This window comes from Colobus angolensis, unplaced genomic scaffold, assembly GCF_000951035.1.
Source record: "Colobus angolensis palliatus isolate OR3802 unplaced genomic scaffold, Cang.pa_1.0 Scaffold134, whole genome shotgun sequence".
In the NCBI taxonomy this organism is placed as follows: domain Eukaryota; kingdom Metazoa; phylum Chordata; class Mammalia; order Primates; family Cercopithecidae; genus Colobus; species Colobus angolensis.
In genome coordinates, this window is record NW_012114422.1 from 3,973,653 (window position 1) to 3,989,920 (window position 16,268).

The window sequence follows — 16,268 nt, forward strand, 5'->3', positions numbered from 1 at the left end:
TGCAGTGAGCCGAGATCGTGCCACTGCACTCGTCTGGGCAACAGAGTGAGACTCTGTCTCAAAAAATAAAATAAAACAATATAAAAACGTATGAAGTACTGATGCACACTACATGGGTGAACATTGTAAACATTATTCTAAGGGAAAGAAGCCATGTACAAAAGCCCACATATTGTATAATTCCATTTGTTTGAGATGTTGACAGTCGGCAAATAGAGGCAGAGAGTAGGTTAGTGCTTTTCAGGGACTGGGGAAAGGGGAAACAGAGTGCTGATGGACTTGGGGTTTCTTTTTGGGAGTGATACAAACTTTTTAGAATTAGTAAATGGTGGTATTTGCACAACAGTTTGAATAGACTAAAAACTATTAAATTGTACACTTTATAGGGTGAGTTTTATGGTATATGAATCATATCTCAATTTTTCAAAAAGGCAGTTGAGCTAAGGGAGACAGTCCTGGCCCTTGGGTACACAAGGTAATTGTTTTATTTATTGACTAAAATTTCATGACATTCTTTAACTCACTGTCTCTTTCTTAAATATCAAGGGTACTCAACACCCTTTGTATCATCCCCATCTTTCTCATTTATAGGCTGTCTTTCCTTCTTCATTGTGTAGCATTCCTTTTCTTTTACATGTTATTCCAAAGTGGGAGACTATTAACGAATTCATTACGACTAACGTTTATCAGGCACCACTAGGAAACAGAGGATTTCTTTTTCACAGTTTAAGTTTTCCTTGGTGACAAAAAGACCTAATCTTTGGTTGACAAAAGCAAGATGAAGAATAATTAATTATGATGTATTGCGTACATCAACGACTCAGGAAGAACAGAAGCAGAAAGAGATGTTAGCATCCTATGGAAGAGGACACAGGGCCAGGCCTCGGCCCCATCAAAATAAACCATCTGTAGCTCCTTGCACAATAACATCAGCACCAAAAAAAAAAAAACTCAGAAGACAAATATAAGAAACGAGGACTCATGCAAGCCAGTAATCTGTCTTTTCAGCTCGTAAATACGGATAGCATAACTGTGACCGTTAAAGAGAATAATGCAATATAGAGGGTACCTCCCAATGACGATGAACACATCCTTTTACTTTAAAGTTATCACTTCAGCTTCTCTAAAACTATCTTTGTTTATTTACTGCATGTATATTTCTGAGACACAAATTATTCATTTACACAGTACAGATTCTGAGAATTGACCTTTTCTCATGCTGCTGGCATTTCATTCACTGCAGTAATGACCTTCATTTCATCTTATAGCTTCTAATATTTTATAATTATTGAACATTTATGTGTGTATATACATATCATATTCATATTTAAATCTCTAAAAGAAAAGACTATAACTAAGTTAGCAAGTATGCCCAGCTCTACATATTTGCATCAAGATAATGCCCAGTTCTACAGAGATTTGCATCGAGATAACCTGTTCTCTTCACAGTTTGTAGTCACTTATGATAGCACTAACTAATTGCTTAGCATAGTTGAATCCAGAATTGCTCATATAGTTTAAATGTTTGTTAAAACACCTAGCTTATATTTCTTCAACTTTTATTTCTTTTTATAAAAAAACTCTTTATAATGAATACACATGTCACTGTAGGTCACTACAGTTACTCAGTTATTAAAAACCATTTCAGACAATAGTCCACTTTCTACCCTGCCTCCTTTCAAAATGATGCTTTGGATGCGGGGTGCAGTATTAGTGATCCCCAACTCGATATACAGGTGTCTAGTTTCAAACGTGAAACTTCTCCCATCACATTGTTCTGATGAAAGCATGGCGAGTAAATTCACTGACCTGGTTTCACAAGGCCTGACTTTGATTCCTTCTTATGTCGAGAGGACTGAATGCTTCCTTCACCAACCATTCCAATCGTGCATTTCTTTCTGGTGAAGTCTTCATCACTTCCAGGGCAAAAGCCAATGGGGCTGTTTCCAGTATCTGAGGGTGTCTTCACAGGAGACACTGACTGGCTGCTAGGACAGCCTGTGTCATCTAGAAGACAGGAATCAATAGGTGTTAATTGATGAGGAGGAAATCAATGATGGCGATGAGAAGCCATGTGGTGCGCCACACACACACACACACACACACACACACACACACTCACATGCTCTCGCACACATCCACTCTGCTTATGAAGCCCAGGTTAACTGCTGTGGGGACTCTCCCTTCATGACGCTCCTTCATTTTTCCATATTTTCATGCAAAACCTTTTTTTTTTTTTCCAGACAGTCTCGCTGTGTCATCCAGGCTGAAGTGCAGTGGTGCGATCTCAGTTCATTGCAACCTCTGCATCCCAGGTTCAAGCAATTCTTGTGCCTCAGCCTCCTACGTAGCTGGGATTACAGATGTATGCCACTAGGCCCGGGTATTTTTTTGTGTGTATTTTAGTACAGACAGGGTTTCACTATGTTGGCCAGGCTGGTCTCAAACTCCTGGCCTCAAGCGATCCACCTGCCTCGGCCTCCCAAAGTGCTGGCATTACAAGTATGAGCCACCACGCCCACCCCCCTGTAAGCTTTTTGACACAAATATTTCTGTAACACTCATTTTGTCAAACAGAAAGTCATATCTGTTTCAACACTTTATATAGTGTGTTTTTGGGTCATATGTGTCCATAGATTTTTGGAAGTGTTTAGCAATAAGAAGTTCACCAGAACAACTAGGATCTTTAGGGTGAACTCTTCAGAGTTTATGTCTGGAAGATAAAGTTACTTGAATATTATTGACCACATCCAGTTTTGGATCACTTGACCTATCAGTTGGTTAACAGAGTTTGAAAGATAAGTCATCTGACTTCAGGGTTCAAAGAAGCAGGGTGAAGTGATCCTGTTTTATCATACACACACAACCAAAAATACATAAATCAGATATATTGCTGTCTGGAGTAAACTGGTAAGATGAAAATGATATTCAGATTAGAAACGTTCCTCTAACTTTCAAGTAACAGATTATTACCAGGGTGATTATATTAAGTTAATATGCATGATAGGAAGTGACCTGTGTAGATGCTTATTATTGAAACAGGAAAGTCATACTGCTGACTCCTAGAAATGCTTTCCATATTTATTAAAGTACTTATGATGGTTGGTTAATTCATTTGTATTTTAATGAGCAGAACTGAATTGGACCTCAAAGTCAAATCAATATTACTTAAAAGCACATCTACTCAAACTGATCAATTAGTGGTAAATTTACATTACTAAACAATCTTTATTATATGAAGATGTTTTGACACCAGGGTTACTTTAGTAACTCATTAGACAAAACAACACATAAAGACATTTAGTACTTATAACTTTTCAGACATCTTGTGAATATTAAGGGAGCTAAAATAACATGCCATCTACCAACGGCTATCTTAAAACTCTACAGCTTGAATAAAGATAGAAACAGAATTAGGCCTGAATAAAACATGCTGATTGCTAGAATCCATCTAAAGAAAGAATTACCATTACTTCATTTTTTGGACTTTATTTCATTTTTCAATTACAAAATATCCCAATTTCTGGAACAGTGTGAACTTGGCACTAATAAAATGACTTATTTCTCTTGATAATAGTGTTTTGACTTTTCGGTGTATTAGCAAATGCAGGACCTCTGTGGTCTGTTTCTGGAAGTGAATGGTTTTCAGTGTGCTGCTCATGCCTGCAGTCTTTGGGCTCTTTTAAACATGCTGCATTCTTCCTGAACTCCTGAAGAAACTCTGGCCCTGAATGACAGGGTAATGAGAACCGTTCTTGGTGGCTGTTGCTCAGTTCTTTCATCATTCACTGCCCTTGCCTTTCCCTTACACTCACACACCCCAGGCTTCATCCCAAAGATATTTGAGCTCCTTTTTAAAGGTGCAAAGCTGTTAATTACTCAGACACAGATTCCAGCAATTTTACAAGGCACAACAGGTCTGCACAACGTCTCAGGAGAGCCTTTCTTAATTCCTATCCCAAAGCAGATAAATGAATGAAATCTAATCATTCAACATTCCCTGTTGTCTTTAACATTATTTCCTTATGAATCAGTTCCATAAATCACTTCTTTTGAAAGAGAGATGTCCCCACAAAATAAAAATCTATGCTTCAGAGTGTCTACCCTAAAAAACTCAGTTTTCCTGAAAACTCTCAGACTCACAGGGATAAAATTAAACAATTTCCAGCATTGAGAAATGCTGTCAAAATTGTACCTTCGGTTCTATTACATTTTCTGCAGTTAAATGAGAAAGAATGTGTGTGCACCATGTTTTCAGTGCTAGTCCTTTCAAGGATTAAGTGCTGGGGTCTGGTTAAAATTTGAGGACTGAAATTATTTAGAGTGGTGGCAGTGTGGAAGAGGTAGTAGCAACTTTTACCCTGGTGTGTGATACCTCACCTGTCATCAGTATTTACAGCCAGGATCTCCAGAAGCAGGGAAGGAGAAGATTAAAACCTAAATAAATCCTGAACTTTGGATCCATTTTACAGGATTTAAATTACTACAAAAAATCTCTTAACTTTCTACTCTTATGCTTCATATGGTGTATGTAGGGTGGAATAATAGGAATATAAGACATGGTCTTCCATTGGTTAAATGAATATGTATCAAGTCCTGGCACTGAGCCAGCCCACAGGCACTGTACCCAGGCCCCATCCTGGTGGAGTTTATAAATAAGCCAAAAGGATCTGGGTACATGTCACTCACAATGCACAGTTCTTGTAAACTGGCAAGTCTGATAAAGTTAATCCATATCCAAGAAAATCTGTGGGTTATGCGAGAAGCCTGGGGCATTTGCCTGTTTTGTGCACCCGACACTAACAAAGGAATCTAGTTTCAGAAAGGTCAGGGCCATGAATTTTCCTGCTACAGAGGGCACACTTGAACTATGTGAAGTAAGACCCCAGCAAAGGCACAGGGCTTCATGTGCTAGGGAGTAATCTGAGGTATTTTTGTGCAACACGGAAGAAGTTATCTTTACAAGTCTTGTTTAGGGCTCCTTCTCTGCTCTCCCTCCTCCTCTCTTCCTCTTCATGGCCAGTTGCAAGCTGACCACCAGTTCAAATGAAGATAACACTCCTTTTCAAAATTCTATGAAAAATATTCTTAGTTCCAATTTATCTGAGATTTTTTTTCAAGACTTAAATGACTTCTGCTTCATTAAACAATGAAATAATTTGAGTATCTATCTACCACCTAGCTATCTATTCTATCTATCTATCTATCTATCTATCTATCTATCTATCTATCTATCTATCTATCTATCTATTTGGTTTTTTTAAGACAGTCTCACTCTGTCAACTAGGCTGGAGTACAGTGGTGTGATCTTGGCTCACTGCAGCTTCCACCTCCTCGGTTCAAGTGATTCTCCTGCCTCAGCCTCCCGAGTAGCTGAGATTACAAGCGTGTGCCACCACACTCAGCTAATTTTTGTATTTTTAGTAGAGATGCGGTTTCTCCATGTTGGCCAGGCTGGCCTTGAACTCCTGGCCTCAAGTGATCCACCTGCCTCAGCCTCTCAAAGTGCTGGGATTATAGGTGTGAGGCAGCGTGCCTGGCCACATTTACTTTGAGATTCTAAGAATAGTAAAGCCAAGCTGATGTTCTTTGGTTGTTTATATCTAATCTTACCATACTAAGCTACATGTGGACCAAGCACATATTAAAGAGATTTATTTATTAAACCTGCTTCAGTAAAACTGTGTGAATGTGTCTTCTGTTTCCTGCTGCTGACTGCTGAATTTTCCTGTACCATCTACAGATCTATAAAGAGAGATTTATAATTTTAGCTTTTATAAGTTATGTTAGTATAAAGAAATTATAGATTTCTTTATATGAATGATATAAGATTTCTAATGTGAGATAACTCTTTCTAGGCAGGAAATTGCAGAAATACTGAATAATCTGTCCCCGAAGTGCAGGATGTTTCAAATTTCCAGAAGAATGGCTGGCAAAACTATGAACACTTTAGTCTGGTTTTGCCATAGGGAAGCTTTGCTCCAAGGTTTTAGGGAGGAAGATGTAGAAGACTGTTGGTCTATTAGAGAGAGAAGAATTTACATCACAGGCATGTGTGCGCACGCGCACACACACGTGCACACCCCTCTTACAGAGTTGAGTTTTTACATTTCTTTCTCCATTATTCGAGGTAAGTATAACTTTACTTAAAAAATATGGGACCACTTTACATGCTTTATACAGTGTGATCCATTTGAAAATATGGGGCAATTTCCTTCCAGGGGCTGCTATTTTAAATCCTCCTTAGACGGGTCCCGCATAGCCTCTGGTGGAACTCAGGTAAACATTACCCTCCTCAAGGCCACATCTAAATGATCACCTTCTAAGTAAAGGAGACTAATTTACATGTCCTCCTTGATTTTATTAGAAATTGGTTCTTTTGTTGTTGTTCTTGTTCATTTGCTTAAAATTGGTGAACACACAGGATTAAGGGTAGTAGAAAGACTACTCACAGATCCAGGAACCTCAGAGGTTGTGGGCTATCTAAAGTACTGTTAAAAATATATGCCTGTGGAATGGGATCGTTTCCAAATTGTCATCAAGAAAATAAAAAACATGCTAAGTTCTATAAAAATAGATGGGAAAAACCAGCAACTATTATAATTTTGTAGCCTAGATGTTGTTAAAAAATGATGTTAAAAATCTGTATTTCCTCTCTCTTTACATTACAAGGTCTTTGAAATATAGGATATAGTTAATAATTATGCAATTACTTATAATTCTGAAAAATATGTGCCTAAGTACTTTAAAAATACTTTGAATCTCATTTTAAATGTACTTGCTAAATTAAATTAAATCTGTTGAGGTTGTTAAAATTTTAGCTTAACTTTTTAATTATAAAACCAATAATTCTCATTGTGTGAAATTTGAAGTACAGAAGAGTATAAAGAAGTAAAGAATACAATAAAGACACACTATTCTCCTATAATTGTGTTACCCAGAAAAATATTTTCTGTTTGCTTTTTGTTTTATCAAATTTTCAACATATATTTTAGACAGTTTCATTATCTGTCATCGAAAATTTCTCCCTGGAACTTGCTAGGCTAGAAAGAAAGAAGCTATTAAAGACTAACGGGAACCAACGCAAAGGAGGCCCCATTGGTCAACAATGAAATAATTTGAGTACCAAAAAGAACAATAAATTCAAATGACTGATAATCACTGAATATATAAAAAATCTGAGTTCATGGTCATATAAAAAACACATTACAGAGATAGAGAAAGGCCCCTTTCACCCCCAAAATGCCCAAATTCCTGGAAATCAATGGAAATGATCCAAGGACCAATTCTTTATATTGAAAATTGGCAATTAAAAGGAAAGAATTAGCATATATTTTTATTGTAAAATGTGTTCCTATATAAACTGTATCTCAGTAGAACTGAAATCGTTCATTGTTATTGGAAAGTTTGTCCTTACAAAAGCATTCTGGTTAATGAAAGCAGATGGAATAACAGAAATATAAAGTTGCTATTCTGCAACCTCGAGTGAAATAATTGATTTAGGCAACAACTGTAATAGATAAAACCATTAGACAAAGTCTAATAGAAAGCTTACAGTGGAGGGATCAGGCCTTACCCAAATGTACCCATTCAGTCTTCTTCCCATCACCAACAGTGGGAAAACCCCTTTGACGGGATGTGAGATGAGGCATGCAGCACTCCCTATGAAGAATTCTTGACACACACAAACACACAATTGCCCCCAAATCCAATCAAGGCTTTAAAGCTAATAATGTTCACCTTATGAAATATATAGAAAACAGAATAATGAGTTAAATTAGAGATTGGCAAACTGCAGCCTGCAGGGCAAATTTGGTCCACTGCCTGTTTTTGTAAATAAATTGTTATTGGAACACAGCCATGCCCAATCCTTTATATATTGTCTATGGTGGCTTTCAAGACTACAATGGCAGAGAGTTGAATAATTGCAACAGAGGCTATCTAGCCAACGAAATCAAAAATATTTGCTATCTGGCCCTTTATAGAAAAAGTTTGTTGACTTCTGGGTTAAATGATACCACAGGGAAGCAAATAGGCACTTTTGAGAGAATCTGGGATATTTCATCATTCTCTGTCATACCAAGGAATTATGTTAATCATGTTAGAAAGTAAAAGGGCACTGTGATTATGTAAGAAAATGTGCTTTTTTTAAAAAAAAAAAAGTTATGATGCTGAGGTATGTTGGTAGACAAGAAATGACATGATGTCTGGAGATTTGCTTTAAAATGCTTCCACAAAGAAAAAAGAGACATAACAAATACAGGAATATCCTGCTACCATTTGATCTAGATAAGTGGGTAATAAGCACATGAGAGTTCACTACACTGTTCTCTGTTTTTGAGTATGCTTTTTAAAAGTTTCAAAATATTTTATTTGATTTCTGGAAAACATTATCTTAAAGGAGTACTGATTTAAAATAGACATAAACATCACTTTTAAAATGTGTTTGTTTATTTTCAGACAGAGTCTCACTCTGTTGCCCAGGCTGGAGTGCAGTGGAACAATCATATCTCATTACAGACTCCAATTCCTGGCTCATGCGATTATTCCACCTCAGCCTCCCTAGTAGCTGGGACTACAGGCTCAGGTCACTGTGTTCAGCTTATTTTTATTTATATATTTTTTTAAGAGAGAGAATCTTGCTTTGTTGGACAGGCTGGTCTCAAACTCCTGAACTTAAGTGGTCCTCCCACCTTGGCTCCCAAAATGCTGGGATTACAGGTGTGAGTCACTGCTCCCAGCCAAACACAGCATTTTTAAAGACCAGTGCTTCCTGTAGGAAGTATTAGTTTGTTTTAATTTTTCTCACTATTATTAAAATTGCTTTACTACACATTTTATAGATACATCCTTGGTCAAATCTTTGATGAGCTCATAAAATATGTGTCTAATGCAATTACTAAAACTTCCAAGAAGTTTGAGACAACTTATATTCCTCTTATTGTATGAACAAACTCCACTTATTAAATACCTGCCAATACTAAATATTATTTGCTTTTCATTTTTTAAGTTAATTAAAAATAAAATTTTGATGTCTTAATTTACATGTATTTAATTATTTGTGAAGCTCAATGTCTTTGTATGTTCATTGACCTTTTAAATTTATTCTATGAATTGTTCAAATCCTTGATAATTTTTCTGTTTGGATGTTCAGGTTTTCTTACCAATCTGTAAGAACTCTTTATATATTAAAAGCATCAACCCTTTGTCATATTTCACTGTATATTGTTTGCTTTTGACTTTATAATGTTTTTGACATTCAAACCTTGCTCTATTCTGTCAAATCTCTCCATACGTTTCATTGTGATTTCTTCCAATACTTTTATGCTTAGAGTGTTCTTTTATTATTTAAAGATCAATTAAATATTTGCCTATACTTTCTCCTAGATATTTACAGTTTCACTTTCATTTAAATTAAATCTATCTGGAATCCATTTTATTTTATTTTATTTTATTTTTGGTATTTTTAGTAGAGACGGGGTTTCCCCGTGTTAGCCAGGATGGTCTCGATCTCCTGACCTCGTGATCCGCCCGTCTCGGCCTCCCAAAGTGCTGGGATTACAGGCTTGAGCCACCGCGCCCGGCCTGGAATCCATTTTAAAATGTGGTATGAGGGTTAGATGCTAACTTTATTATTAATATTGTAATTTTAAGGAAGTCTACCACATTACTTTGCAATGCTTTTATGATGAAAATTTGAAAGCAATAAATACTTTTTGCATAATTCATTTATATATTTCAAAATATTGGATTGCCCAAAGTGTGCATGTGAGTATCATAAACTTTCCTGATAATTAAACAAAAATGCCTAAAAACCAGTGCCATCAAACACATTTGGTGGCAATTATGATGACTAAGTCCCTATTAAAATCTTCTAGCTGAGGCTGGCAGATCGCTTGAATCCAGGAGTTTGAGACCAGCCTAGGAAACATGGTGAAACCTAGTCTCTACAAAAAATACAAAAATTAGCTGGGCATAGTGGTGCATACCTGTAGTCCCAGAGGAGGTTGCAGTGAGCCACAACTGCACCACTGCCCTCCAGCCTGGGTGTCCGAGTAAGATCCAGTCTCAAAAATAATCTTCTTACACCAATTACAGGTAAGAATAAAACACCAAGTTCTAAAAATTACAACTATTAATAAAATATTTCTTCAAAGTCCAAGAAGCATCTCTAAAACTGCGGGCTCCTTTTTGAATGTAGATCTCAGAGCCCACTGGCTTTCAAAAATGTTGAACTAAACAATTCCAGAAGACACTTAAAAATAACATCAATGGAGGAAAATATGATTTTGTGCCATAATGTCTTGAAACATTCACTTATGGTTTGATTCTGTTCGATGTTCAGTTGCATAATTTTTTGGGGGGGGGAAGTTATTGCTAGTTTAAAGAAACATTATTTTAAACTATATGGAAATCTAGTTGATTCTCATGAACAATGGAAGCATTTACTGACTGCTTATTCATCCATTCAACAAATATTTATTGAATATCTACCATGTGTCAGACACTAACATAGCTCTTATTATGCTTATTGCTCCAGATACTAGCATTTTTGAAGATAGTTTAATGGATATAGTTAAAATGTCACAACTTAAACTCATGATTAATATAAACCATGTGAAATTCTTATCGCAAACCTTTCAGTGCATTTATAAGGCAAGAAGACTAACATTTATTAAGTACCTATCATGTGGCAAACACATTAATTATTATCATATAATTTTAATAATATGTTACTGTTGGAAAATGGAGGCTCAGAGAGGTTAAAAATTTCATGGGCCCAGAGCTGCTGGGCAATTGACTCAGGATTCAAAGTCAGGTTTGTCTGACAAAGTGCCTGTTTGCTCACCACCATAAGCTAGCTGTTTTCTAAAGTTTTCAACTTATGTTTGTTCCAAGAGGAAACATCAGCAATTCTGGGAATGCCCAAATTAAAAACAGACAAAGGAAGCTGTTAGAAAGAACTCATCCCATAATAAACAGCCCACAGAAATTGGAGGCAAGAAACTCTTTCTAGTTGTTTCCAGTATTCCTGCCTCAACACGTGTAGCCATATAAAATGTGTGCCATTTTGATAATTTTGAATTCCAGGTTTTCAATAGCAAACCTTGATTTTCTATTCCTTCACCCAATTTTAGCATCTTTTTGTAGTGAGAACTCAGAGATCTACAGAGCTCTAAAATCTGCTTCAGTATTATACAACATGTCACTAACCAGTGGCTGATGTTGAATGTATACATCTCCACTTATTTTTTTCTACAAATAATTATTGATTCCCTACGTGTGTCAGGTATTGTTCCAGATATTAGGGAGGTAATGCTGAGTGAGACACTAAGATCCTTGTTCTTAACAAGTTCACATTCTAGTGATGAGGAGAAACAGTTAATAAGTTAAAAAACATACATAAAAAGATATTTTGGGGCCAGGTGAGGTAGTGATAGCTCATGCCTGTAATCCCAGCACTTTGGGAGGCCACGGTGGGAGGATAGCTTGAGCCCAGGACTTTGAGATCAGCCTGAGAAATGCAGGGAAACCACATCTCTTTTTTTTTTTTTCTGAGACAGGGTCTCAGTCTGTCACCCACGCTGGAGTGTAGCGATCAGGGCTCACTGCAGCCCCCATCTTCTGGGCTCAGGTGATTCTCCCACCTCAGGCTCCCATGTAACTGGGACCAAAGGTGTGTGCCACAACAGCCAGCTAATTTTTTCTTTTTCTTTTTCTTTTTTTGTAAGTGGGATCTCACTATGTTGCCCAGGCTGGTCTCCAACTCCTGGGCTTAAGTGATCCTTCCACCTTGGCCTTTCAAAGTCCTGGGATTATAGGCATGAGCCATTGCACCCAGCCAGAGACCCTCATATCTACAAAAAAGAAAAATTTAAAGTTAGCTGGTCATGTCTACAGTCTGAGCTGCGTAGGAGACTGAAGTGGGAGGACTTCTCAAACCCAGGAGGTCAAGGCTGCAGTGAGCTGAGGTCATGCCACTGCACTGCAGTCTGGGAGACAGAGTGACATCCATCTCAAAAAAAAAAAAGATATTTGGGATTTACTGTTAATGAAGTATACCCGATGATATTATGTAGACTAGGTGGGAGGTGGGAAGCTTCTTCATGACATGTATTGTCATACAAGGCTCCTGAAGAGGTCATTTGACCCTAAACCAAAAAATGAGAAGGAAATAATGACACAAAAGGCAGAAAAAACAAGGAAAAGAATTCCAGGTACAGAGAATAAGTACAAAAAGCTCTCAGATAGGCAGGAATATGGTGCACTAAGGAAACCAAAAAGAGGAAGAGCGGTGGGGAGAGAATGATGATGAGGGCAAAGGGATGCAGCAGCCCAAGTAGTGAAGAATTTTAGGTCAGGAATCTTGACTTTCATCGGAAGTGCAACAGAAACTGCAGTGTGCACTACGCATGAGATAACAAAAATTTAACCTGTGCTTATAATGGAGAACAGACTGAATCAGTGATAATATATCTAGCTAATATTTACTAAGTGCCTATTAACTACCAAGCACTGTTCTAAACACTTTACTTCACTTCTAAACACTGTTCTTAAACACATCTTAACTAACTTAATCTAATATCCCTCTGAGATAGGCACTGTTGTCGTCCTGATTGGCAGGGGTCATACAAAACTAGCACTAGTGTTTATGCCACCTGCCCAAGCGTATAATCAGTAAGTGACAGAGTTGTAGTATGAATCCAGACAAGCTAACATCAGAGCCTCTTTGTTAACCACTATGTTGCATGGCTCCTTTAAGAATGAAAGGAGCGAAGCAAATAAACCCATTTGGAGGCCACTACCATAGTAGAAATGAGAGGTAACAGTGGCTTGACTCAAGTGGTAGTAGTGAAAATTGAGAAAAGTAGATATGTTTGAGGTAAATTTGGAAAAATAATTGAAAGCATTTATTTATAGTAATGAAAATGGGAAAGGATTACGAATGTCTTCTAGGTTTTTTTCCTAAACAAGTAGGTACATGGCAGTCATTTCTGAATTGGAGAAAAATGCGTTTATGAGTGTGTGGGGGTGAAATCAAGAATTCTGGTTTTGCTATGTTACATTTGAGACACAAATTAAACATGACCTTGGAGATATCAAGTAGGCACTTGGATAAGTGAGCCTGGGACCCAGGGGGGAAGTCTGGAGCATCACCACCCTTCAGGTGAGACTTTGAAAGACACAGGCCTGGATACAAGCCCTCGGGGAGGACAGGAGAAGAGGCCAACAAGGTGACTTGAAAGGCAGGAGGAACGCTCAGCAGAGCGGTTCACAGAAGCCACGGAGGAAAATCTTTCCTAGGAGGGGGCTTGTTCAATTATGCTGAGTGCTGCTGAGTGCTGCTCAGAGGTCAAGGAAAATGAGGGCAGACAAAGGGAATATTCGATTTGCCAACGTGGTCACTCACGTGCGTGCCAGGACACATTGTGGAGCCAGGATTTTGGAGAGGTTTTGCCATGAAGTGGAGTAGAGAAACAGGATGGCAGTTGCAAAGAAATGGGGGGTCTTTTGCAAATGAAGGGCAGTTGTAAAGAAGGAAGGGAGCTCTTTTTTCTTTATAGATGGGGAGTGCGTATGTGCTAATGGAAATTAGCTTGTCAGAGTGACTGAAATGAACACCTCACACTAAGACATGTAACTTACATCCACAAAAGCAAAGTGGAGAGTGGAGTAATTATTTACTGAGTGCCTTCCTTGTTTCTTGGAGACAAAATAATCACTTCACGGATAAACATTCCCAGGATTTCTGAGCTATTTTGGAGCTTCGAGTGCTCCCATAAAAGTCACTCTGGTGAAGCCCTGGGCAGTAAAGGAGGATGCAGGGCCAGGTGAGGTAAGCTCCATTTCTGCAGACGACTGCGTGCTCTCTCTCTGGAACATGGGCCGAGTACTTGGTTTCTACCAAGCACCAGTTTGTTTGATTTGGACTAGCAGCCCATGAAGAAGGAATCTGGAGGAGAAAATATTTGGTCCAAATATTTAATGTAGAATGAGTAATGAATCTACCTAGATGTTCTGGTGAGGGAGGAGTTGGTGATGAAACCGGGAAACAGAGGGTGACAGAAGAAAACTGAGCCCTGGCATGGGGGTGGTGAATTTGTCTTTCAGAAGAACTTTATCTTATTTTTTCTTTCATACAGTTATGATCTTTCCAAAATAGGCATGTTACAAATCTTTCTGACCTTCCCTCTCCTTAGCATTATGGGTTTATTTGCAGTTTCTAGGCCATGCCTTTTTAAAGGCTCAGTTTCTTTTTTAAGTTTCCTTGGTAGGAGAAGATAAAGGAGAGGGAGAAGAAAGAGAACTAGAAAGATAGGAAGGGAAGAAGAGAGAAAGAGAGACAGAGCCCACGAAGTTATTTCTTTTCTTGTTTTGAGACAGAGTTTCACTCTTGTCGCCTAGACTGGAGTGCAGTGGCGTGATCTCGGCTCACTGTAACCTCCCCCTCCAGGGTTCAAGCAATTCTCCTGCCTAAGCCTCCTGAATAGCTGGAATTACAGGCACCTGCCACTATGCCTGGTTAATTTTAGTGAAGTCGGTGTTTTGCCATGTTGGCCAGGTTGGTCTTGAACTCCTGACTTCAGATGATCTGCCTGCCTCGGCCTCCCAAAGTGTTGGGATTACAGGCATGAGCCACCATGCTCAGCCCCAAGAAGCTAGTTCTTAATCTCTTGAAAAACTTACAATAAAATAACTACAAACCACTTTAAAGGCATCTGAATTAAAGTGAGCTGTCTTGTAGCAATGTGAGTATTTTTTCCTTTCCTTTCCATTTTTCTTCACAGTAAGTATCTGAAAATGGTAATGGTTAAGATAGAGTAAGGGATGAAAATGAAAAAATAAATAAATAAAAAGCAATATTCATCATACAGTTTATATAATTGCTACATCTGAGTTTTTTCTATTTTGAAAAAAAGAATTGCTTTAGATAACATTTATATCATGGAATTTACTTCTTTAAAAAAAGAACAAAGGAAGAAAGCAGAGTCAAAGAAAAAATATAGTCTAATTACAGTGACATTCATAATACAAAATTCTAAATTATGAAAATTAGTCTCATAGACAAAATGTTCACCCCCAGAAGAATAGTTGAACAAATTATGGTCCTCCGTAGAGTGACACGCCATGCTGTCATTACCATGAATGAGGGGGACTTCCTTGTGCTGACAAGCAATGACAGGTGCAGGTACTGCCTGGAATATGCATTCCTTGAGGGCAGGAAGAGCCAGTAGTGTTCATTGCTCTAGCTCAGCAACTAGAAAACTGCCTTGCACAGAATAAGTATTCAATAAATACTTGCTTAATGAACAGAAAGGATCACAGACCAATATAGCATGATTTCATTCTGGCAAAAAGCAAAACAAAATACATCATATAAATGTGACTAGCTCCAGTCTCATATATGTGTTTGTATATTTTATAACAAATATGTTTTTGTTACTTCTGAATTTAAAAATAAAAATATAATTAGCATTAAAGAAAATATAATCCTCACAAACACTCCAGAATCAATAGAAAGGTAGCCTAAGATCCAGAGGGTCTTAAGAATTCTGAGTTCGGTCAGTCTCTAACAGTGATCCTATCTGCCTGGTCACCCACACACAAAAAGAATAAAGACTGAGCCAGCTGGTAAAGAGGCAGAGCCCAGAGAAAATCCACACTGAGCAGGGAAAAGTTGAAGGATATGATTTCTAGTGTGATGGGTGAATGCTGTGTGATCTCAACGATAGCACAGGTGTGCATTTGAAAACTTGGTTTGGGTTCCCTAAAAAGAGGGAGCAGTCAACTTGAAATAACAGGTCTCCTTCTGGAGCCAGAGAAGCCTAGCAGCTGTTAGGGAAGCTTCAGAGCATGAGGACTGTATCTAGCAGTGGCGAGGGCACCAGGTTAGGAGGCATTTTCTGCTCTAGTCAGTGGGAAGAGACTGGGACTTTATCAGAATAAAAACCACCTGGAGGGTGGGGTAGGGTGGTGACTAGTGTCAAATGAGACTCCTGGGAAACATGAAAATATGGCCTATACTAATTATCTTTCTTTCTTTCTTCCTTTTTTTTTTTTTTTTTTTTTTTTTAAAAAGTCTTGCTCTGTCACCCAGGCTGGAGCACAGTGGCACAATCTTACCTCACTGCAAGCTCCGCCTCCCGGGTTCACGCCATTCTCCTGCCTCATCCTCCTGAGTAGCTGGAACTACCGGCGCCCACCACCACGCCTGGCTAATTTTCTGTATTTTTAGTAGAGACGGGGTTTCACCATGTTAGCCAGGA

At 38.1% G+C, this 16,268-nt stretch overlaps 1 protein-coding gene across 1 annotated transcript in view; it reads right to left on the reverse strand.

The window, feature by feature from the left end:
- Positions 1-1,801: 1,801 nt before the first annotated feature.
- LOC105506286 overlaps positions 1,802-16,268 on the reverse strand; it is a 72,537-nt gene continuing 58,070 nt past the window's right edge. The window contains exon 5 of the mRNA XM_011934360.1: positions 1,802-2,007. Within this exon, the coding sequence (XP_011789750.1) occupies positions 1,802-2,007 (206 nt within the window). The remainder of the gene's footprint in view (positions 2,008-16,268) is intronic.